This window comes from Dufourea novaeangliae, unplaced genomic scaffold, assembly GCF_001272555.1.
Source record: "Dufourea novaeangliae isolate 0120121106 unplaced genomic scaffold, ASM127255v1 scaffold141, whole genome shotgun sequence".
NCBI lineage: Eukaryota > Metazoa > Arthropoda > Insecta > Hymenoptera > Halictidae > Dufourea > Dufourea novaeangliae.
In genome coordinates this window covers 1,522,805-1,549,843 of record NW_015374017.1, presented here as the reverse complement: position 1 = coordinate 1,549,843, position 27,039 = coordinate 1,522,805, and the positions used below count along the sequence as shown (strand labels likewise).

At 40.2% G+C, this 27,039-nt stretch overlaps 1 protein-coding gene across 1 annotated transcript; it reads right to left on the bottom strand.

Moving 5' to 3' along the window:
• Positions 1 to 7,461: 7,461 nt before the first annotated feature.
• On the bottom strand, positions 7,462 to 18,649 carry LOC107188876. The gene is made up of 8 exons (XM_015577261.1): positions 18,481 to 18,649; positions 14,505 to 14,608; positions 13,636 to 13,827; positions 12,322 to 12,443; positions 12,204 to 12,218; positions 11,372 to 11,498; positions 10,201 to 10,644; positions 7,462 to 10,107 (listed from the first exon to the last, which is right to left on the bottom strand). Exons 1-8 carry the CDS (start codon positions 18,647 to 18,649, stop codon positions 7,462 to 7,464), a joined length of 3,819 nt encoding a protein of 1,272 aa, XP_015432747.1.
• Between the last annotated feature and the right edge of the window lie 8,390 nt (positions 18,650 to 27,039).

Sequence of the window (27,039 nt, the reverse complement as noted above, 5' to 3'; positions counted from 1 at the left end):
AATGTTAAGTTTAAAGAAAAACAAAATGAAACAATTTACTGATAACTTAGGCAGATATAGTGAATTTCAGTATTCCTGTGCACACTTTTCAGCACAAGGGATTCTGTACAAAAAAGTTTTACACTGAAGTGCTTGTGGAATATACTATTGTAACAAATACTTGCTGTATTTTGATAATTACATGTACATAATTTTACTTTGGAAACTTTATACTTTACATGTATGTACATATGTTTTGCTTTTTATTAGTACGTATATTGTACACTTATTGTAAAAGTGTGTATGCACTACTCTAACAACTTTTATATAAAAGAAAAAGTGCAGTGAAGTATACGGGTCTCTGCATGGAGAATAGAGGAACGAACGAAAAACTAAATTTGTTTACTGTTTTTTGTTTACCGAAACAGTTTTTAGTTTCTCACACAATGCTTGCTTCCAAAATTAATAATACGATTTCACAATAATATATTTATGAACTGTTATAACTGATATCTGTTAACAAGGTCATTAAGTTGACTGTGTAGACATGAGACAGTGCAATGATTCAAAAGCATATAGTAAGTGAAAGCATATATACAAATGTATTATAAACAGTTACAAAAATACAGTTGAAAACAGTAGAACACTTTAAAATTGAATGGTTCAACAAATAAAACGAAAGCACAGTTATTTGTTCAAAAGTAGTTTTCATTACCTTGATACTTTAAAGATTTGAAACTTACCTTTAATTTGTACAGTACAGAAAAACTATTCACATGTTTAATAAAATTGAAAGCAGACGTTTCCTGATTGGGCAAACAGAAAAAGTGCTCAATCACCACAGGGTAAAGTAAGCAATAATTCCGTGAGAAATATGAAATATTATATCTATTAACCGAAATGTACATATACATAATAATGCGCAGTAGATAATCATTCTAATATGCTGATCGTGAAATACAGGTATAAAATAGAAGTCTGGTCTGGTTTCGAACATGGCCTAAATAGACGTTCAAAATGAACATGAACAACTTTTAATTAATTGATCGAAGTGCACTCAATTGATAATTCGGTATCGTTATGAAAAGTTTCAATAAACGTATCTCTGCTGGGTTACTGGACCGCGAATATGATATTATAGAGAGAAAGAAAGGAGAAAAAATAACGAAAGAGACTGAGAAGTTGTCACTCATACGACGATATTACTAAAGCGGAGAATCGAGGAAAATGCCGAGTACACGCGAACCAATAAACTATCTGACATGTCGTAAATCGTTTATTAATATTTGGCAAACGAGAAAATTATTTTAGTAAAGCGCTATCCTTCTTCAATCATACGTATGTATATAGAAAGTACTAAAAATTTACAATTAAAATTAGCGTTTCAAAGGTAACAACAATCAACTTCAAATTTGAACTGAGAATCAAATATTGTATGACTAAATTTAGATTTCAACAGGCAAATTCAAACATATTTTAATATTCGATTAAAAGTGCTGGTTCACCGTGTCTCTTTTCTGTTTTCTTGAATCGATTATTATACGCTGCAATTATAATCGCGTGCTCTTCCGTGCTTCCTTCGTTCCCCCGATTGGTAAATCCTATAGAAATACGATGTAGTTTATAAAACTGTGATGGGACCTTCTGTCAATCACATGTATATATATTGTCAATATCTTTTAAACATCTCAGAGGTACCGGTCAAGCGCAACGTACCCTAAGCTAGAATCGTTATACCGAAGAGATATATCTTGTAGCGCCCCCTTCTCGCGTCCGCTTAGAATTAAACGCGTTTGAAAATTCGCGCGTGTTCGACACTTCGATAGTCACACGAAGTATTGTAACGTACTAGACATAGGTAAGTGTTATTAATAGTATAGACGGTACTGGTTAAAACTACATAAAATAAAGTATCTGCAATTTTATAATATCGGGAAATGGATCTGCATTTCTTATCGTTAAACGAACTTTACGAGTTGAAGTGCTTGTTGATTAACAGTCGATAACTTTTTTTTTTACCGGGAAAAACTATTCTCGCAAGCGATATATCGTTCGTATTCACGAATTGTCGTTACCCTGATATTGTGCAGTCGAACAAAATCTGACTGAACGAAAGAATTAATCTGCTTTGAGTACGTTTACAACTGTGTTTCTCCAGTGGTACCCAAAATCACTGATCATTCGTAAAATAGCACCATTTTAATGATAATCATTCTCTTCAAAGATAACTTTTACGCAATTTAGCGGAATCGTTCTGAAAACTTTAAGGCAAGTCGGCGCTAACCTCAAAACGAAACATTACGAAATACATATCGTTTGTTCATTAAAGTTCAACTTGAATTGCAATTACCTCGAAAAATAATCGCGTGACGCTAAACTCAAATTGAAATGTAATTTTCCTCTAAAGTAATTTATCTGTTCGAATATTCCCGCGAAAAATTTTCAGAACGAATCTTTGGCGCACTCACTACGATGATGTGCGCGTGTATGCTATACGATATAATAGAAAGTCGTACGCAACACTGAATCTCGTGTTATTATCGCGATAATTATACGCTTCTCGTTGGATGGAAGGGGAATAAATATGCGCGAAGGACAATTCTTGTTTTTCTTCTTAAGTACTCGCTATATAAGTATGGGATTATTAGACCTTATACACGGTGTGTATCTGTGCATTGATGTACGCTTCCATATGTGTGTGTGTCCTTACGTGTACGTTCCTCGTGTACCATGCATACACGTGATATACATGCACGTACGTGTAACAAATTATACACATGTAAGCTATGTCGAACACACAGCCTTCGCTAGATACAGCGTTTAAGATTCGACAGCTTTCTTCGAATTCTTTTTTGTTCGTTCCACGATTTGCTGTGGAGTTGAGTACGAATAAAGAACCTTAATTCAGTTTATCTACAGTAGGCATGCGCGAATACATATTAATCGAGTTAAATCAATCTCCTTCAATGAGAGTGAATTATTCAATAATTAACTTAAAACAAGACTGTTCGTCATGTTTAAGTAAACATAATCTGAGGAAGACTATACGGTTAAGTACATTATAACGGTCAACCGAGTAACTGAGTCGTAGAAACGTGTACTATTGAATCTTTGCGATATGTAATTGGAGTGAAGTTAGAATTCGCGCATACCAGATCTATGATAATTATTATAATAACTTTCCGACAGTGATCTTTGCGTACGTATTTCGCTTTTGTGCCCCTATTTTCGCGTTTTCAAGAACTATGAGTTCACCTTACAATCGTATATATTACATATTAGAAATCTTGCGAGTAAGTTACCATATCGATCAAGAAGAACAAAAAAGAACGCGTCAGAGGACTGTTCGAAAGTCAGCATTGATCGTGGACGTTCGTAAATATACAGATGAGCAATAAATTATTAGGCTCTAGATTCGAGTTACGTATCGTGTAAAACTCATTGTCAGGTGGTATTGATTGTGCATTCGTTCGTTTTCTCTGCGGTTACGATAATGACAATTCTACGCTTAAACGTTGCTGTCCTCCAGAACAAAACTCATTCTTATCCAAGCGGTAAGAATCTCTTTTCCAACTAAATTTGCAGAACCGAGTTAATGTAGCCGATTAGACTATAGTAAATTTGTTGAAATAAGAAGTACTTATTGAATTGCGTTCAACTCGGTTGATTTAATTAAGATACAACAAACTCAGGTAGAATCAACTCGGCTTGACTAAGCCAAATTGACGGAATTTAAATGAACAGGATTATAACCTGATTCGTTCCGATTCAACTCAGCTGAACTGAACACAATTCGACTAATTGTAATGAATACACAATTATTTGAAGGTAGAAACAATCCGTTTGAACGTTCACAGAACCGCGACAGATTACCGATATTTGTATGTATACACGCATATGTATATATACATATTTGTTTCTGTATTCTCAGTAAGATATTTACAAAAAAAGTGTAGCAAAGTACGCTCGTTTATAACATATGATATATAATATCACTGGATCCATTAAATGTTATTTTGGAGAGTTATTAATTCATGTCGTACGTGCGCGATCGTTTCTTACTATGATCTACGTAAACGTTTTTGTAAATTGGTTTGACATTTCAGTCAATAACTTCGTGAACTACTATCATATGTATATACAGGGTATCCCAAAAATATCGGACAATCTGCAACGTGCATATTCCTCATGCAAATACAAATCGAAAAGTTCTTCATGGTTTTCTAATCTGAAGCTTCATTTCCGAGATATTAGCAGTTAAACAAAGTCCAATCAGCTGAGCAGTGGGCTACACGTACGCGCAGACGCAGTCAAGAAGCACATGTAGCAAACCGCTCAGCTGATTGGAGTTCGTTTAACTGCTAATATCTCGGAAATGGAGCTTCAGATTAGAAAACAGTAAAGGACTTTTCGATTTCTATTTGCATGAGGAATATCCATGTTGTGGATTGTCTCATCTTTTTGGGATACCCTTATATACATATGTACATGTATTATTTCTGCACCTTCTAAGTTTCTTCGCAATCAGTACCGTTTAATGCGTACAGTGTTACAGTTCTTTCTTTTAACCCTTTATTTCATTCTTTATCATTGTTCACTGCACAACACCCACGAGACGAATGGCCAACAATTTTCACCAAACGAAAATCGCGGAAATTATGTTCCTGGCACGAAATCTTATCCAACGGATTCCTTAAAATCAAGGAGTTTCATTCGATTTTTCAAATGGTAAGATTCCGAATAAAGGGTTAACCTTGTTCTGGTGTCTGTGGTACACTCTCGTCGAACGATTTGGTAAGTTATTGCGGTATTACACATTCCGAACACTTGACGACCCTTACGTTCGTGTACGTTTTTCGTACCGTGATCAGCATACTCGCTACAATGCCAATAAAAACGAGGGACATAACTCTACGTTGGTCCTTTGGGCATTAGGGTTCGAATTTCCTTCATTAATTCCTGGGAGTTCGAGAACTCTGATAACATTGCCCTCTATAGCAACAGTGTGAATTGTGATCCTTCTACTGCACTGGTATCGAACTCTAACCTTGAGTCTCACTCCGTCCTTGGAGCATCTTTCGAACTCTGATAGAGCAGGTCTGTTCTTAAATTTGCTGTGGTTACACATTTTGTATCAACGAATCAAATGTACTGTTCGAAATAATCAGAGGATCTTTATGTGCAGAGTGAACAGAGAAGTTAGCTGCAGCAAGAGTACCGTTTGACTGTTCATTCGCTCCGCCCCCTACGTGTTATCCCGCCCACATCCTGAACTTTCGGTTCTTGTTTTCACGTAAACGAAGCTTTGCACGAAAAAATATTATTCTACCCGCTCGATTCAGTTTTTCACGTAGAATCATCTTGTGTCGGTACATTTTGTATCCAACACTACGCTATTTTTATTGAAGGTTCTGCTCGTATACATACGGTATTTTCCCGAATATTACTAGATCCTCTGAATATTTTAATTAGAGTACTCGTTTTCTCGAACCTTCTTATATAGTAATAGCGCAATAACAATTCGCTGTTTCCGGAACGTCGCATATTTTCTGCATTTGCATTGAAAGTCCTCGATTTTCCTGCAGAGTTCTCTGGCTGAATGAACGCTACCGAAGCATCATGACACCTGGAAGTTAACTATGGTTTTGCTGAACGAGAGCGAATCATTATTTACATAGCACGGGAAAAAGAATATTCCCGTTGCTGTCATGCGTGTCGTTAAGAATTCGAAGACGATGCGCCCTACAAGAAAACGAGATCGTTTATTGTACACCCACAAGCAAACTCGGCTTTCACTAGGGGAAGAAGTGACGTAGGGGAAGGGCCTCCTATCACTTGGTATAGGGAATTACTGAAATTTATATGAAATTAACATTCGATTTAACATTTATTTCCGTACTTGAAATAAATTTACCGAGTGGTAGAAGGCCCTTCTTCTACGTCACTTTTTCTCCTAGTGGAAGTCGAGTTTGCTTCTAGAAAGAAACTAGCCTCGAGTCATCGATGCAAGGTGAAACTAAACGGTCACTTAGAAACACTCGCTTTCGTCACGCGGAACGATCCACCGAAACGATTCGTAACCCCTTCGATACTTATTATCTAAACGCTTAGTATGTCCTGTGCGGAAATTCTCGGAACGCGTTTGGTACGTATCTAACGTCGATCGCCCGACATAGACTAATCGAGCGAACGCCCAAGAGACGTTAACTTCGCGACGACTGAAGGAGAAAATGAGCAAAACACGACTCGAATCGTACTCGATATACAATATGTATACATACACTTTATGGATATATCTTCGTTTGAACATGTTCGATCATTGATAACAGGTGTTCAGCGATGAAAAAGATTAGGAACCATGGACCTAACGCTTAAACTAAGGCTACATGATATCACGGTTCGAGACTAGAAACGTACTTCCAACGGGAGGAATCAAAGACGAACAAACGAACGGGTTAAATGAAAAACATCATTTGGTCAAGCGCTTAGACGAACGATACAAATTGCTATTCTACTAGTGTCGCTTACTGATGAATAAACTTTGTTTACCGATCTGTGCGCTTACGTCGGAAACGATTTTATATTACATATTTACACGTCGTCCCTTTTGTCATTTACCTAACCTTGCTGGCATCCGATTTCCCTTTCGTAGCACATTCACCGTCTCCCCCACCTCGTTCCCCCTTTTTTTGGTATATAGCGAATGATATACTGTATACTTCCGTATGTAACTCAGCAAAATTTATATCGACATACGTTCGTCATAGGTATGAATGCTAATGATTTTTTGGATACGCGTGTGACGAAACGTAGCTATATTTGGTTCATGTGGCATTTCGTGGAGAGCATCTTAAAGATGGCCGATTTACTTATGTCTAGAAGTTTTAAGTCTAGATTTGGAGCAACTATTACGAATGCACAGGTGACTATGGAATGTTTGATAAGAACTAAAAGTTCTAACGTGAAGAAACTTTAGAACTTGCCTAGATGGTACAGATCTGACGGGATTCTTTACGCTGCACAATTTGATATACCTTATTGCAGAAATAGCTGTCAATAACCACAGAAAAAAAACCTCAGGAGTGTTGAATTCAATCAGTTGATAACATTTGTTAATTTAAATAGAACAGCCGTAGGACACTAATAAGTCTGCATTGATGAACCAATTGTACTCCATCAAATCCCCCCGGGTCAAATTAAAATAGAAACTCCGTAGCTCAGAGTCAATGCTATCACTGGATGTAGCCTAACTAACACACCAAAACACGCTCAAACGTACCTCAACAGAAGGAAAGTCTCTCTAAACTTACCACATTCATAGAAACGTATCCATTATGCACATTCTAACCCCAAAGAAATCGACCAGTATCACATGTAAACCGAAAGTAAAAGCTCCGAGGCTTCGCAAGCTGATTAACAACCCCGATAAGTGATCCGCTCAGCGTGGAGACTTGAATACGCGGCTCGAGCATGGGCCTCGAGTCATATAGTCCAGACCTGCACCTTCTCCGCGACGATGCACCAGCTCGCGTGGTCGTAATAAGACGAGATAATATGCAAGTTCTCCACGTATTTGTTAATCAATTGGTCCAGCTCACCCTCCCTGAACACGTGATAGTACTGATGGTAAGTGATCGCGCCACCGCCCCGATCAGACGGCAAGGATTCCTGTGACGATGAGGCACTGAGAGTGGCGTTACTCCCTGTGCTGGTGACCAAGCAATCGGTGCTGCGTTTACTGTTATCAGGGTACCTAGGTGGCGTCTCTTCGGAGGCCGATCGTCTCTGTATCTGGAGTCTCCGTTTCTCAGCATACGATTTCGGGTATTCCGTATTGTTCGACAGCAAGGAGATCATACTACTGCAAAGTCTTCCGGTCGAATCCGCATGGCTTCCGTCGCTCAGGCTAATGGTATTGTCGATAGACTCGCCTATGTCACTAGACTCCATGGAGTTCGCTGACCTTACGTAAGGCTTCGAACGATTCTTCTCTAAGCTCTCCTTCTCGTTGATGAACTCTCCGGTGTTGGACACCATTACAAAATCCATGATGTCATCGGACGTGCTCCGATGCATCTTGTCCTCGGATCCGGTGGTATGAGCCACCACCTTCTCGGTGTTCTCGAGAAAACCATTGTTCGAATTACTCAGCCAGGCGATAGTGTTAGACAGGTCGTTGTATTTACAAGACATGGTGGGTTTCGGGATGACCTCGGAGGACACTATAGATTCTTGATTACCCTTAGCTCCACTTTTGTCCACGGCCAGGTGGCTACCAACTTTATTCCCTTCGACCTCGGATCTCTGGCGACACTGGTCAGGTTGCATTAGATTCCCACTGAGCCTCTCTGTGAAGTCTATCAAGTGCCTCCTACATTCCTCACTCCAGGTGTCCTCCACTTCCGGTAGCTGATAGTTCTCGCTCACGGTGGACTTGTTTCTCGTTTTGTTCTCATCGTTGACAGGCGTTTCCGTGTCCCCTTGTGTCTGAGAATTCACTCGATTGTACGTTTTCTGTATCACGGTCTCCATGGCGTCCTCCAGAGAGCTGGCCACGTTGGCCGCTGCCTTGAAGAGCTTTGATGTCTGCGACGAGTCCGTTGCCGTTTTAGCTTCCTCTTCTTTCGAGTCTGCGACGTATCCGGACGATTCGTCGTTAGTAGCGTCGCTGGGATCAGAAACATTCTCTGCTGAACTATCCAGGACTTCAGACTCCGTGCCTTCGGATTTGGTGTTGTCCTTCTTCGCGTACCTTTCATCCGAGATCACACTGATCACCGAACCTACGGACTCGGGTGACGACACTCCACTAGAATCGCTATCAAGATCATCCGTTTCAGGATTGAATAATTCCAACGATAGTAACCGAGGCAAAACCCTGGTAACAGCTTCGAATCGACCGCTAGCAGTGGTCGAAGCTCGCCTAACCAATGGAAACGATGGCTTCGTCCTAGTCGCGAAACCTGGTTTCTGTTTTAACAATTCTTTTATCTGATTCAACCTAGCCTTACGGCTATCGTCTTCTTTGCTAGGCTCGAGACCCTTGTCTTTTGACAATATTTCACTGCTCTCCTCGGTGGTCGGTAGCAACGGAGCGGTGTCTTCTACTGTCTTTGGTTCCTCCACGTCCACAGTCTCAGACATGGACCTGTACGCGCGTATGGCCTGCAAAGAAGGCTTCTTGCTATCGAAAAAGCTGTTCCTGCGGACTTCGACCTCGCTGTTCCGTTTGGTAGCTTGCGGATCCGGGTTTGCTGGCTGATACCTGTTGCTGAAGACGTCCGATGTCTTTGGACCAAGTGTACCTTCGCCACGTACGGGTTGCTGTGTGTGAGCGGAACCGAAGAAGCGCCTGTTGAACACTGGATTCAAGGTTCTAGGCGACAAACCAGGTGGACTAGGCGGTGGTAGAGATTTGCTTGTGGCTGGGAATTGTTTGATCAGGGGGGATATGGAAATGAGCTTGAGTCTGGCGGTGGAGACATCTGGTGGATGTTTCACACGAGGTGAAGGGGGTGCTGAAGTGCTGCCCAGCTGATGGCAAGTGGAAGGTGGTAAAATGTCGGCCATAGGTGGAAAGTCCTGCTTTGGCACGAAGATCACGGACGCGAAACTGTCTTCGGAGTCGACGCTCGTGTCGCTCTGCAGACTGCTGTCCTTAGACGAGTCTGAGCCATCTTCTCTAGACAGACGTCTTTCAACCCCTTCCACTTCTTTCTTCGCAGTAACCGATTGAATTTTATCGTTGGCTTTCGTTCTGGATTCGTCCTGTGCACCGGACGCCGAAGTCGTCTCACTGTCGCTCGACTTCCAGCCTTGCAGGATCTTCACGAAACCATTCTTGATTGATATCCCTGATACCTCGATGTTTGTCGACTGCTTGATCTTGTTCGTAAGGCCACTTTTAAGGAGCTGAAATCGTCTTGTCGCGTTGCCCGAATAGAGAGACTCCCGAAGAGCTTCGAACGTGTTTCCTTTGTACATCAAGTCCTCGTTCAGAGAAGCTTGTTTCATTATGTTCCGGCGTACACGTTCTTTCTCTTCTAGTCGCTCCGCGGACATCAGCTCCTCGTTCATCGAGCTTTGCTTCATGATACTTCCTCGCTTCGAAGAGTGACTGGGTTTTACCTGAATTAAGAAGAAAACCAAAATAGGGACATCCAATACACGAACAAGCCGAAGAAAGGAACATCTTCTTTTTTCTTTCAATAACATCCTTACCTGCAAGTCTGGAACGTCCTTGTTTAGGTCACGAATGGCAGTGTTATCAGGATTTTCCAAACCGACGTCCTCGAGGTGAGTCTTCTGCTTGATCAGCCGAGGCTTCGAACCGCTCAACGACGAAGATGTCCTGGACTCGCCGTCCAAATTCAATTCAGACGTTAACATCGAAGACAGACCGGGGATGCTGGACCTGGATCTGACCAAATCCAATCGTTGGATCTCCAAAATATCCCCGAGGCTCTTCGACTTTATGCTCAACGAATCCGGCTGTTTGGTCAAGGTCACGTTCACGTCCTCCACGCGACGCAACTCGATAGGCAGCTCGTCGACATCTGGCGGCTCGTCGTGCTCGTAGTCCTTTCGATTTTTTCCACCGCCGTTCTGCCAACTTTCAAGGAACCAAGGCCGACTTCCGGATCCACGTCTACCACCGGCTAGTTTCTGGAAATTATCAGATTTAATATCACTTTGGATCAGATTTCAAATAGAACACGCAGACGTGGATGAACGGGGGCAAAATTTAATTTTTTTCTTGTAGGGTGGGGCACAAGCCACTTTTTTTAGTCCAGGGGGAGGGACGCCCATGCCTCAGACTAATATTTTTAACACATTTATGTGTATCTTGTGGCTGACTGTCTCGCCACCTAATGCTTCTAGCGGGGCAAAAATATCTGTACACGATAAACTTTCCGGCTACTGTCAAACGGATATCGCCATCGGCGATCTCGTGTCCGACTCCATTCGAGCGTTCCTAGTTTCCCTCTGACCAAGGATCTCCAAAAAAAATTGTCCAAGGGGGACGGATGTAATCTCTCCCCCATCGCATGACTGGCGTCCAGGCCGCATTCCGCAAGCTGTTACCCTACTTTTTGGCGCGAACATTGTTACGGTCGCGCGCAAAATCGATAACGCTTCCCCGGACAATTTGGTTACGTATTGCGGGATGGTTATCATGTCGCCGGTATACACGACCAGTTAAGGATAAAAGAAGGGAAGAGATAGAGAGAGAGAGAGAGAGAGAGAGAGAGAGAGAGAGAGAGAGAGAGCAAAAAAAAGGAAAGATGTAATTTCAGGCATGGTGTGCACGCGACTGTGCGCCTCCCCCACTCCTGCAACCTATGTGCAGCACGTGACAACGTTTCAAGGAAACCTCGCAACGGGGCGTTACCTGCAACGCGCGACGGAAAAAGCTGTAGCAGGTCTCGTTCGGGCTGGAGAGACTGCTTGTCGACGGTGATGGACTGAATATTGGGTCGATCCAATAGCCTTTGCTCTTGCATTTTCGTTGGCTGTTCCTGAAAAGCAAGTGAACAACGCCATTAGCTATAATTATTGTGCTCGCTCTGGCCCTCCTCCCTCCCTACACAGAATTGCTTTCGCTAAGGAACAAGGACAAAGAGGGTAGCGAAACGCAATTTCGTGCGGTAATACGAGACCGGTCTCAGGGACATTTTACCAGTAGGCTAATTCTAAGCTTTTACCGCTCGGCTATTTTTGGTAATGCTGGAACTTCGGTTGATTCGGTAAATTCGCGGAATCGACCGATCGACAACACGTTTATGGTGCGCTTCTGGCAATGCTGTAGTGTCATTTAATCTCTATACTATCTAGGTAACTACCCTTGTCTTCCTTCTTCTTGATTTTGTTTCAATCCTGACTTATAATTTTGTTACTTATATCTTGTTTGTACATGCATACCAAAGGGCTTATTGCCCGTTTAATAAATAATAAATAACAAAAAAAAATGCTTTTCCCGTTTAGGCGGATAAGACTTGTCAAGTGTTAAATTGACACAGCGATAAGAAATTCATATAACGACGAGATAAACAGTTAAATTTGCAAATACTTTGAAATAAGAGTCACTAAACCCGGTCACGGTACCGAATTTGTCGAATATCAATCCAAAGGAAGGAGATAATGGTTATGAGAAGTTATAGATATTTTTATCTTTTAATTATCCTCTTTTTGTTTCAATACTAGGCTAGATGAAAAAGTATTGCCGGCTCGATGTAAATCTTAATGTTGATATGCAAGGTGTCCCCAAATTAAACGGTATGAGTTTCGCTAGTCGTACGTTCTCTGGACAGAAATAAAATACTGGAATTAATAGATAGTTACTTTTGAGCGTTTTGAGCGCAGTGTATGTCGTTCACATTCAACGTGCCCGAGTATTTCGATCTGCCCGTCGAATTCGCGCAGTAGGCTTTAGGCCACGGCACCAAGACGTCTTGAGACTGGAACTACAAACAAAAAGAAAAAACAAAATATTTTAAGATTTGAACGGTTACATCATTTCGAGAAGATATAATTAGCTCAGGCAAATGGAGGTTGTCAGTGGTATTTTTCTATCTGGAAGATTATATGACCAACACAGTGGTATGTATGTGACAGTAAAAGCGTGAAGTTTAGTAAATGTACACACTTACTAGATAATGTATATATTACCTACAGCACTTTAGTAAAAGCATAATATCGAAAGTATAATTTTTTAAAACAGGTATATTTAAACAAAAATGAAAATTGTAAACTTAACACTTTATTTGATAACTTTGGAATCTGTTTTTGAAAAAAAAAAATTTCCGACAGTGGAAAAGGGAGAAAAATAGAGAATACGCGATTCAAAGGACAACAAAAGTACGCTCCGTGTCAATTGAAACAATTTATCTCCACGTGTCGTCAAGCATGTGAAGTAGCAAATCCTGAAAAAAAAGAACCAGAAATAATACCGTCGATGCATTCGAACGGTTTACCTTGGCTCTGTGCATCGGAACAATTCTATCGATTCACCGTCACGCTCACGTGGGTGTATTTCATAGGCTCTGCTCCGAATACCGTTTCAATTCAATCGTATCGGATGTGACGACATTTTTAAGCCGATTCGAACAGCGACCATCAATTCAACGATCAGATTGCTAGAGGTATCTTTGCACTTACCAACAGATTTTGTTGAATCAAACGTGTATATCTCTATTTACGATCCGATCGATCGATATTACTTAGAACGGTATAAAATGAAATCTGTTATGGATTCTTATCTACCTGCATAATACAAAATCAGATGAAAACAAAATTGTTTTAGTATTTGTCTATTGGTATTGTGTACATGTATCTGGACCTTAGAGCCGGACTGTTTTGTGGAAGTAAATACAACTGACAAGGGGAGGCATGTAAGTGTTCGCCTCCGATTTTGATGAAACTTCGTATGTCTGTTAAGCAGTCAAAAATAAGGGATAAGGAATTTTTATCGGCTGAGACGCAACTGTAAGGGGTGAAACCAACCCTCGAAGTCCACCAAAAAGAAGGTGGACTTAATATACTCTGAATCTAGGGTCCAGATATAGATCCTAGCATTGATCTGTTATCACCCCATACACGTGAGCCTTTCATTATAGAGTACAGATACACGTTACGATTAATCGGTGCTCTGGTTACCTTCCTATGTCTTTGTTCCATAGCCCATACGGATATGACTAATCGACCGCCGATTCGGAGCACCCGCGCAAGTTCCTTCAACGCGTGGACTCGCCTCTCCGTTGTGGCGAAATGGTGCACCACCGCGATCGAGAGAACTGCGTCGAAGCTCTCATCGCGAAACGGCAGGGCCAAGTTGTCGCAGACCAGTACCTGAAACAGACAGAACAGGATTCTCAGATTTTATTTCCCCTGATATATTTTACTAATGTTGGTTAAAAACTTAATATTAATATTTAAAAATTTTAGTTTGCATAAACTTCCGTAGTCTACTAATACCTATATCATATTTTAACATTATATTTTACATGGTTTAGATGATACGTATATGGTGTTGCAGTATGGTAGAATCATCTGGCTCCTAACAGATCTATCGACATCATCCGTCCACAATAACAGGTATCACCAGTAGGTAAGAATTCCACCAGTAAATAATAATACTTGTGATGATATATTATACATACGGCTGTCAGTAAGTATAAAAGAATTTCTAATTACAGTGTTAACGTTCACGGTCACCAACAATTAGTTTTTAATTGATACTTCGGGTAATAGTAATGTTCAGATGAAGCTGTTTCCCTTCTGATTTCGTTCGTTTATTTATAGACAATCCATGGCAGTGCGCTGATCGGGACGAAAAAAGAAAAACAAAAAAACAACGTTTCCCAGTGGGAACACTCCGGATACAATTAAGCTCCGGTAATTACGATTAGTCCGATAGGACAGGATACGGATGTAAGAGTCGGTTTCCTGCGCTCGGCCAACGACACACGCACGAGATTTGTATTTTCTTTGCGAAATGATGTATGTATGTATGTATATATATTCACCTCATTCTCCTTCTCACGCGCGATATCCGTGAAACGCTTGCACCGGTCCACTCCCACCTTAAAGATGCTGTGATTAACGCTGAGGTACTTCCCGTTGCCGCAGCCTGAACAAACAAGAGGTTAAGCGTGAGACAATGAATCCCGAAACCGAACACCGAAATATCAGAGCCTAGTGGTGTGCGAGTACACTCGTAATTTACAAGTTTGAATTTTTCGAGTAACATGAAATCGACGAAATGTTTGAAAAAAATGCGAGTTACTTGAAAAACTCAAATGGCTCGAATATTCGAGCGCTCGTAGACTTCGATGTACTTGAAAATGAATTTTTAGCTCGAAAATTGTCGAATTACTTGAATATATATATTAACAGATAAGAGAAGAAAATTTTATTTGACGCTACGAATAAAATGATTTGAATAAAAAAAGTATCTTCTATTCGTCGGATAATTCTCATCGAATAAATTAGATAAGACGACGTCTCGTCGAAAGTAGGTATTTCACGTACTTTAATCTATTAGATAGTTAAGTAGATCAAGTTCAATACGAATACAAATTTGCAAATTTATTTTCATGAAAAGTATAGTATATTTTTGAAATCATGAATGTACGATATAATTGATATTGGTTTGTTGTCTACAAGTTAAAATTTTTTACTAAATAAATTTGGTCAGTTTGCCATCTGAGAAGCTTGTACAGGGGATCAGAAAACTTGCCTCGATAAATTACAATAGGTTCGAATAAAACAAAGGGCCTATTTATAGGATCAAATGGATGGTCTGGAACTTGCTTGGCTTAGTACGAGTGTTACTAGGACAGAGGATCTAGCCACTGGAACTGATGGTTAGATGCACTGGTAAATGGACAGAGAATTAATTGACACGAGAGGATTAATGGAATATCCTTTGATGGTAAGTGTGGTCCACCACGAATAGCTATAACAATTCCAAATCCATGGTGCATGATAAATACTATAAGATGGTCGGTAGAAAAGATTTAACACGCCAACTAATTTAAGATAATTCCCTGCATGATTAGATCATGTCCCAAGAATTTGTATTATTTAATTTTGTATAAGTTGGCCATCACTACTCATATCTATAAACTTATAGTAGCATACACAATACATAGTTTGTAGAGATTGATAAAAATACCATCATTTTATAAAAAAAAACAATTGAAAGTAATCTACATATTTTATAATTATAACACGAACAGTACTGTCATCCCATTGAAATGGTCATTTATTTGTCACAATCAGCCTTCAAACAATACTCTTTACCATTACTATATAGACTAAAGACTCCATCTGGACCACAAATTGAAGGATTAGGAATTAAATAGAAAGCAGCTTCTCCCAGCATGTTTCTTATTAAGTCACAAGACGAAGCAAAGACTCTCGCGCGTTAATACACATTTTATCGACATAGTTTCGCTATGAACAGGTTGTGAAAACTATCCGTTCAATGGAAAAGCAAAAGTGACGCGTTTACAACCTCTGGGAAGAAGCCCACGCAGGGATCGCTCGACAATGGATTTCTTATGGTAAACAAGTGGGAAAAGATTGCAGGTAACGATGGAAATTACCCTTATGTCATAGACTTAAGAAGGTTCGGTTCCTTATTGAAGGAAAACTGACTGCATTTTTCACTAACATCATGGAACATTCAGCGCCAGATTGAAGGGGCACTATTGTTCCGGTCCCCACTTTCAAAGAAGGCCCCGATCTAAGTTTTCCGTCTATGTAAAAAAATAATTGAATGAAATATTCTTTACTGTTTTCGTTTTGGAATAATAAAAAATTGTACTAAATGTTGAAATAAATCGAATCAAAGTTGGTTAAAATATAACGAAGCATTAGGATCAAATGATATTTAATTTTACTTAGAATAAATTTCAATGTTTGCAGATTAATGTATTTTATTGTATGTTGCATTACAATAATTTTGTGAGCTCTCAATGGAAATCGCGAAGGATCTGCTGACAGAATCATCGGAGTTGTAAGGTTTCTACCAAACATCAATGAGGGCGCTATCATGCGGAACCAAAGTGTTTAACTTCCTAAGGGACGAATTTATTAACACCAAAATGAATGTTTCTTTTAATTCCTCGACTGTATTTAATTAAAATATATTTATAAACAATCACTACAATCAATTGGTAGAGTATCCTTTTTGTTAACGAATTCCCTAGTGAATATTTAATTACAGTTTCGGAACGATGCTTACATGAAAGAAAAACTGAACGTATATAATACGTGTCAGTATCCCTCAAGAGGTTAACCTGGAACAAAATTAAAAATATGTCCTTGGAAAGTGTCACTTCCATAAAAAGATCGGATTTTGTAAGTTGAACATTGGTCTGCGTCATCGTTTCGAAATGGAACGCGAATCAACAACTGCCAAACATCGTATAATCCTTCGGTGGATACCAGAGATGGGCAAACTCATTATCTAGATAAAAAGTTTCGAATAACGAATAAAAGATAAAAAAAAGTATTTCGTCATTTTTAATTCTTTAAACGTGGAAATTTCAATTTTTATAATAAAATGATACTTCTTTAACAATGAATAGATTCGTCCAGCACCAACTACGAATCGCTCCACGGAACGACAGTAAAGTAGTCGGTCGGTAAGGGGAGAGTGGTGCCGGCATCAAAGTTCGCGCCGGTCGATGAGTTTGTGTAATCCACGGAGAACGGATCCCACGGTATTTCAACGACCGGGATCACCGCGCGCGCGACGTGGGATCCAGGTGCACGAACGACAGGGGGACACATACAGGGTGTCTCGGCAAACTTGATCAGCTCGAATAATGACTTAACAGTACGATTTATGAAAATTTTTAGGCGTGGAACTTAAATGGCATCAAGGGGCACATCTTATAAAGTACGTGCTTTTCTTGTGGGTGGAGGCATTTCAGAGATTTCAAGGCATTTCAGTGATTATTTTATAAATATCTCGTTAACTATTAGGTTTAGGACGTATGAAGGTCCACACATTTTTACTCAGAATTTGATACTCTATCGATCTATGGTACAAAAAGTTATTATTCGAGCTCATCAAGTTAGCTGAGACACCCTGTATGCACACCGGTAAACGCGATCTTGCACGGAGTCGCGTCGATACATCCGCGCGGAGGTCAATCATGTGAAAGCGCGAGTGACCGGGGGGGACGCGAAGAAAAAGCGAGCAAACGAAGGAATAAAATAGACACGCGCTCCCTTAAATGGACCTACCGTGCGAGGAGGCACGTGTTATACAGAGTGTCCCAAAAAGATGAGATAATCCGCAACATGGATGTTCCTCGTGCAAATAAAAATTAAAAAGTCCTTTACCGTTTTGTAATCTGAAGCTCCATTTTCGAGATATTAGCAGTTAACGAACAGCTGAGCGGTCAGCCACACGTGCGCGCAGATACAGTGAAGAAGTAGAGGACCAGTGACTTGGGTCGTGCGATTTAAATAATTTTATACTACATAATTTATTACAAGTACTGACACATAAGTTAAAATGAATGTTAATTTGATATAAATTTCTGTAATTTCCGATACCAAGTGGTACTCTCCTCCTACGCCATTTTTTTTCCTAGGGAACTGAACACCAGAGTAGCTACTATTGACCATCGTGGGTGTAACGGATTTACATTCTCCCTTATTCAATTCACTCACGGAAGGCTGATGTTTTTAGCGGTCATGGAAGCACCGTTGCCTGGGTCCATTTGGACCCCTGTGCAACTTCTGTTTTAGAATCTATTTCTATTGGAAACGTTAATCTAATCTAATACGAAGTGCTGCTACTTTATATTAATTATTGTAAAATGACCGATGGGGATGAAGCCCTTGGAAAACTCGGGTCCAAATAGACCCAAACCCGTTTGCTATCCGATAAATCGTGGAATAGTCCTGACACGAAGCAAATTTTCCAGGGACACAAGGGCAGTACGCCTGAAGTGTTAAAGGCATTAAATCAGGACTTACCAATGTCGCAAACGAGAGCTCCCGGTTCTAGCTCCTCGAGAAACTGATAAATCCGTGGCCAGTGTCTACTTTGGACAGACTTCTCGGCGCATTGCTCGTAAACCTCGTGTACGTAGGCTTGCTCCAGTGCCACCGACCGAGCCACGTGCTCTCCCTCGCTTTCAGACATCCCTCTCGTTTAGATGATTTACCCTCATCCACACGCGTGTCCACGATACTGCAAGCAGAACAACAAGTTTATTCGTAAATGTGACGGCACGGTAAATCGTAACAGTTTCGTACAGTTTTAAGGCCTGTAGGCAAGGCCGAATTAAGACCCTCAGAGTTCCTGAGAGAACTTAAAAGGTTTTGGTGCACTTATATGCACGGTGAGTTAATAAGGACTACTATCTAAAATAACTCATTACCTATTAGTTGTATTAAAATACGTTCTAATGAATTATATAGACGTTTAAGGTACAATTTGATTACATTATCTCTTTTTTTTTTAGATTCAAGGTGACCTTGAGTTTTTTCAAAGTCCATGCATCCTTGTTTAATAGCATCATGCTATAGGTCGTGATATTAAAAACCTTAAGGTCGCTTATTTTCGTACTTATATGTGATATAAAATATGCATTTTAAATAAAACCATTCATTTTTTAAGGATCTTTCTTTCACTTTTTATTTTCATAAAACAATTTTCATTTTCATAAAATGAAACAAAGATTTTTAAAAAAATGAATGGTTCTCTTTAAACTGAATATTTTATTTTATATATATATTAGTTGTAACAACCGGGCGGCCAACAACCCAGGAACGACCCTTGTTACTTTTCTTCGACGCACACCGCATCGATTGGCCCCTGTTGCATTCTCCCACTTGCTTGTCGTATGTCGCGTCACTGAAACAGGTCGCTGATAATCCCTTTTGTCTCTTTGTCGCGAACCACCAGAAGCCCACGGAGTCGACTTTAATTAGAATTTAATCGAATTTAATTTTTCCTACGATGGGATCGAAACAATAAGCACCCATGGGCACAGCCAGATTATTATCTTAAAATTTATCCTAAGATAAATTTCATATTATTTTTCTCCTATAGGGGAGAAGGGAGCAAATTACAATGTTATCTTTAATAATTTTATTTGTTCATTTTGAGTATTTATAGAGACAGATCGAATCAGATTTTGTCCTCTTTTCGTCCAATATCACGAATCTTCAGCGATACAACGGATAAATCACCGTAAATTCCCTCGAGACTATCTTCGATGACATCGATACATCGAATCATTAAATGAAATAATTTTGATACTTCCCACCGATATATGCTCGATGGTTAATCACTTTCTCGTGTATCTCGACATCTTGCGAAATCTGACCCGCACACGACGATCCTGTGAATCAGCTAATCGACGATCTCCGACGTAACCCGTTACGTGGATTCCGTGACATTAATCAAAAGTTGGCGGAGGTCTCTGACAGTCAGTCTAGACGATACAGTTTTTCGCCCGATTCGGTAATTTTGCAGACTCGATAATAAATAGACTACGGAAGTTTAAGCAAATTCACAATTTTAAGACACTAATATCTAAAAATGAAAATGAATCAGAATTTTGAATTCTCTGCTAGAGGCTTTACTGCGTTAATAGTAACGCATAATAGTATTAAACTCTAATAAAACCTTTTTTTATTGCATTTCTCAAATTAAAAGATGCTATAAATAAATAAATATCCGCCAGTCTTATAATAAACCCAATAAGATATTTAACAGAAAAAATAAATTCCTATCTTTGCTGTTGTCTTAAAAAATTACTTTAAAAAATGTCATTTTGCATAAAAATCCGCAGTCTAGTCCTAAATGAATACAATAAGAAAGTATACTTTTATATATAAGATTAAATAAGAAAGTGCCTACAAGATACCAAAGCTATATACATATAAGAATACAACTGCCTACTTGTAACGGACTAAAAGCCTGAAATACAATAATAAATAAAGATTTCTTTCCACCTACTTCTTTAAAATTTTTATTCTCACACATGCTTCTAATTTTTATCCCCGGCGAAATTACCAAATCAGTCGAAGAATCGTATCGTCTGAATTTGCTGTAGTGAGCGTGAATACAGTAGAAGTCGCGAGACCATGCTTGGACGGTGTTTTTTTCGTTTGGTCATCCGTCGATTGATATTCCGTAATCGGCCGGCCGACGAGAAGGGATTCCGGTTCCGAGGTTGGGCACCGGTTTCATATACTTTCTCGTCACTTTCTTTTATCGAACACAGCCGCACGCGGTAGTATAGCATCGTGTTTTCAAGTTCCAAGGGAGTTAAGGCTGGTCGTTTATTGCCTGAGCCAACGACTTAATTCAACGATGTGTATTAGACGAATTCACGTTCACTTGGGTTCTTTCTATCTCGCGCCTCGATACTTCAATTAACCCCTTGCCGTACGATTTCTCTGACTACTTCACTGTCAAATTTATAATTATTAAAAATTTGTGTGACCCCACCTTAATGAGGGTTGGCACAGTGATAGGAGTTTGGAATTCTGAAGCCAATGACATTTGTTTCAGCCGCGTATGGCCATTAGTTTTTGAAATATTTAATGTTCAGTGCCAGAGGAGCCTTCGAACACTCATCGAGGATTCACTGTATCACCTAAAAAATTCCTGGAGTAGACTACCCACTTGTGCCAAAAATATACAGCAAAGGGTTAATTATCCCTTCAGCGAAGTTTCGTCCATTAAACAGGTATTGTATTTAAAATATAATTTTCGTTCGAGTCCATCGATCGCAATCGATCCAAGCCGAGGCGAAGGTGAACAATGTTCCGTCGTCGTCGCGGCGAGGGGATTAAAAATAAACCTTTTCTCTCACGGAACTTCCGGTAGATACTGAAATAGCGTGGTGTTCGGAACACTTCCGTGGTCGACCTCCAGTGTCCCTCTATGTTTCTCGCCAATGTGGTCTACACAGCTAAAAGGGGCTATTTTAAGGCGGCGGTTTCCGTCCAAGTTTTCCCATCCTGTCCGTGAAAAGCATGCCCTCATCCCCCACACTTTTATTGACCTTTTTACGGTCACGGCGTAAAATGTTCCCACGTCTTTGTCACGGAACCACTACCTTGGAGGCCAGTTTATTACGAATTTCAGTAGGGACACACAGTAGCCACTGTAAATATTTGATAATTGGTTGGTTAAGGAGGTATTCCCATTTGGAGGGGTCAACAAAAATGAAATTTTCCTCTGGATAATTCTTCACAATATAGTAAGAATCCACTCTAATACTTTTTATCATAAAGTAGTTTCATAATATTCGGCATTTTGAGCGACAAAAATTGCACATTGACTTTTTTCCCTATTTCTTGGGCCCCCATTGTGCACCTGACAAACCGGACAAAAGGCGCAGAGAATCGAAATGAGTCGCATCGTGTGCGCCGGTCCGATTGGACCTTTATCGAGCTTAAGAGGAGAAATGTGCTCCACATACGTCCATCCGACGATCAATCGTTGCCGCGTTATTTCGAATACGTGGGGGGGGGGGGGGGGGGCTGGCGACGATGAGCTCCGGAGATATGATCGATCGATCTTTGTGCACCCACGAAGATATTCTGTAATGTCGCAAATACTGTCAGGTGTGCCCATAAATTCATTGTATACGGGGGACCGTTTTTAACCCTTGAATGAAGATGTCTGGTCCTTTGAGACTTAACCCTTTAAAGGCCAGACCCTTAAATCGTTATTTGAAATCTGTGAGACTGATATACAGGATGTCCCATTTAAATCGATCCCCTCGAATATCTCTGAAATTATTTGAAATACCGGAAAGTGTTTGAAACAAAAGTTGAGTGGTATCGAGGGGGACATAATTTGATGTCAATGGTTTTTTTGTGGGCACAGGCGTAGAGGATGTATGAAGGTCATCTTTATTTTTTTTAATGGAATCATATTTTTCTGGATGCATCGATCGATGCACTTCGTCATTCCTTGTAAAAAGTTATTAATCTATTTACGTCGAGAAACCAGTAATTTAGGAAATATTTTAATTTTAATATTACACGCGACGTCTATGGACGTAAACTTGTGAATGTAAACTTTATGACGGTGAATAATCGATCGATGCATTAAAAAATATATACTTCCATTTAAAAAAAATATAGTTGACCTTCATATGTATTCTACGTCTCCACCTACAAAATTTGCAATTTGAATGGTATTAAGTGGTCAGTATCCCGCAGGCGGTGTTGTTTTACAAATGTTACTTTCTTCTCACATATATTTTTTTCCTATTGCATCGCGAAGCACTTGAAAAAATAAACACAGATATGCACTATGATATGGCCCAATGAATTATGCAGTTATATGAAGAAAAAAAAACATCGGTGACCTCGAAAACTTCGAGAAAAAACCAATGCCTGCAGGAATTCTGACCACGTTAATACCATTCAAATTGCATACAAAATATTTTTTGCTTTTTCATAATTAAAAAAGATATTTGGGGGTTCCCACTTAAACGAAACACCCTGGGTATAATCTATTAGTATTATATTAATTTTCTAAGCGTCTATTAACAAAGATAAGTTCGCTTCTGGGATTGAACTAACCCGTTGAACTAACAAAACCTAACTTCTAAAAGTTGATCCTCGGTAATGTGTCCTAGAATACTTTCCGTAACCAATCGCAATCTGTTTCATCAAAAATGTATTCACCACGTGAAAAGAGCGTTCAGAATGTTATTGTTCCCTGTGAACACCGAACCATTAACGAAACCATTGGCGCCAGATGGATCCACACAGTTCTAATTACCAGCCGTTTACCTTTCACTTTTGCGCGTGGATGCGTTCACACGTGATCGGTAAAAAGCAACGATGTTGTTGGCGATCATCGAACAATAACTACTTCCTACTCGAGACGCATTCTGCTCCACGTGGAGTTACCTGTTTTCGGTCGGGGAACCGCGCAACTCGAGGGTCCTCGTCGAACGTGAAGACGACCAGAGAGGCCCACCTCGGGGGCCCAATACAAACAGGTCGAGTGGCTACTTGGTCGACGAAAGAAAAGATCCGTGGCAAGACGTCCACTCGTGGAACCACTCCCAACCACTGAGAGAGCAAGAACACCGAAAAACGAATCGTGGAAGAATAACCAAGTTGGAGTACGAATTAAAAAGACGGAATCCACAGGTAGATCTCCTCAACGAAACGGTGAATTCGTTATATTTTCCGACGTGGAAAACAATACAGAGGATCGATTTTTGTAAAAATGATGACATATATCGATATTTAAGAAACACTCCGTAATACTTTTACAGGGATCTCTCGAATCGTTTCGTACATGTTTCAGCGTAGTTTTTAGTGGACAAACACACAAGTCTATTTGTAATACGTAAGATTCCGATCTAATCGAATGTTAGTAATCTAACCTAGACCCTAAACAGACCAGGTTCAATCCAGATTCAGGTGCAAATCACTCTAATACAAGGTCTGGCTAGGCCTACTTAGTTGGGCCTAATGTAATCTATGGTAGATCATCTAGACAAAAAAAAAGTAATAAAACATAGGTCGATTTTGCTCGGATGTTACTTCAACCAACAGATTTTCCAGTTGATCCTAACTCGATTCTAGTCAAGCCAAATCGATAGACATAATTCTATCTATTTAGAACCTGGCGAATCTGACTTAAACCTAACTTATGACCTGTGTAATGACGATCAGAAAATCGTCCTAACTTGTACGCCAAATCTGCCTTCCAAATGGGTAATTGTCTTCTGAAATTGTTATTTTATCTATCTAATTCTATGACACTTACACACGGTGGAGGAAAGCAGGAGTCTTTGATAGTTTCAGCATCAAGTGATCCGAAACTCCTAGAACAATAGTCGAGGCAACGGAAAAATCATTTCATCCATTTTCGTTTGTGTTACGTGTCCAATTGAGCGTAGACACCTCCCGCAAGTATAATATCACGTGTCTACTTGGGAATAAATAGATTCTTGTTGATTTAATGCGACGTATTCACTTGGGAGTAGATTCTTGTTGGTCTAATGCCACGTATTCACTTGGGAGTAGATTCTTGTTGGCCTAATGTGACGTATTCACTTGGAAGTAGATTCTTGTTGATCTAATGCGACGTATTCACTTGAGAGTAGATTCTTGTTGGTATAATGTGACGTATTCACTTGGGAGTAAATTCTTGTTGGTCTAATGCCACGTATTCACTTGGGAGTAGATTATTGTTGGCCTAATGTGACGTATTCACTTGGAAGTAGATTCTTGTTGATCTAATGCGACGTATTCACTTGGGCATAGATTTTTGTTGATCTAATGCGACGTATTCACTTGGAGGTAGATTCTTGTTGATCTAATGCGACGTATTCACTTGGAGGTAGATTCTTGTTGATCTAATGCGACGTATTCACTTGGAGGTAGATTCTTGTTGATCTAATGCGACGTATTCACTTGGAGGTAGATTCTTGTTGATCTAATGCGACGTATTCACTTGAAAGTAGATTCTTGTTGGTCTAATGCCACGTATTCACTTGGGAGTAGATTCTTGTTTGTCTAATGCGGCATATCCACTTGGGGAATACACTTCTGCAAGTCTAACGTCGCGTATCCATTTCAGAATGGTAGAACACGGACTCACGTTCACGGACACATGTCGGACGGAGGAGTACAACCACAGTAGAACAGTTCTTGAAGCAACCGAAGGATCACTTTGTCCACCCTCCGTCGTTCACGATCCTCCGAAGCGGGGCTATCGCTTCGATAACGTAAATAGGGCACCGTGTACGCCCGGCACCAACGAAGAAACTCACCGGTGTCCTCGGTGCGAATGAACGTGAGGATCGCCCAGAGGGTGCACAGATCACGGGACTTCCGTCTGGTTTGTAGGTAAAGCTGGCAGACGTCCAGGTACGTCATTAGGTCGACGACGCTTGTCCCCATCGGTGAGCCGCGCGCGTTATTAGTATTCGGGACGATTCTTTGAAACGATGACGATTTACTCACGCGACGATCTTTCGATCCAACATGAAATCTGGATAATCGACGATTTTTCTGATAACAGTGATCGAAAGGTTTATTAACCGCCACGGTTCTATCGATGATTCTACTGTTCAAGAGAAAGTAACCTTCGTCACGTTTGTTCCTATGATGATTCAATTAGATATCTTTCGGGTCGAGGATGATTATAAAGTTCAGAATGGATTTGAGTGATCGATGCTTTCAATTCTCAGAAGACACCTCTGAATACCGATATTTACTTCGAATTTTGTAGGACTACCAATCTGTCAATCAAGAGATATCGCTCCTTCTGATCGATGATCCGAACCGGTACACGGTGTAACAACAATGTTTTTATATGTAATTCAAGAGAGTACTACTCTTCAAGCGAAATTCTAGCTTCAGTCTCGATTTGATCCGCCGGAACGAATGTTACCGTCCGTTAGCTCCGTTTAACCCGTCTGTAATCTTTTGTTTCAAACCTTTTTATCAAACTTTCGCGTCGTACTATCCTAGAGTACATAAAGTAACAATATAAAATTATTTTCTTACGAAACTCTTGCTTCAGATGGCAATTCACGCCTGTAAATGATACGTCGAAATTTTGTTGTCCAGGTAAGGTATAGGTTAAAACCTATCCTATGTTTAATAATATATCGTTATCTTTGTGTAACTTTTAGTCAGCGTCGGACTAATCCACTCTGAGCATAGCAAAACATTTTCTAACATCACCGTAACAACAAACAAAAGGAAAAAAGTTTGTGTCCGAATTCATTTTTCCGGTATTGTATCTGGAAGATCATGGTGATATAGTCGAGAGAACAGACACACAATCGTCACAGAATCACTGAGCGTTGGCGGCCTCTATACGTGAAAAACAAACGTCGATTTTCGGGAACAACAATCCGTGAATGTGCCAAGTGTTAAGGGGTGGATACCTCGCGGTCCCGTATCACGCGAGAACGGGAGCGGTACCGTTTCGTGGGATCAATCCGTGGAACCGTGAAGAGCATCACTGTGCTCTTCCTTCCCATTCGTGCGCAACGCCGTCGCCGCCCCCGCGGCGTTCTGTGGCGGTGGCAGGTGGAGAGCACCCGAGAGTGCCGTCAAAGGAAACATTGAGGCCTCGTTTCTCCACCCCCATCTCTGTCTCACTCTACCACGATCACTCCACCCTCTACACCACTCACTCTCTCTCTCTACGTACACTCTGCAATGGTCTAAAACTACATCTATACTACATAACAAAAGAGTGTTATATAACAAATTGTTATACAACTTTGCTATACAACATGTTTTTATTATAACTTGTTACCGAAGTGTACCTTTTGAACAACTCCGTAACAAGTTTGTACAACATTTCGCATCTCATTAATAATGGGGGTTACACTTGACGGATAACATGTAACTTGCTATGTAACACGAAAAATGTTATGTATCATCATGTTATATAACATTTTTCTTTCTGTTCTTCTAACAAGTTTTGTAACTTTGCTATACAGAGTGGGCCGGAAATCATAATATAACCGCGCAGGGGGTGATTCTACGCTGAAAAAGAAGAAAATATTTTGGTATAAC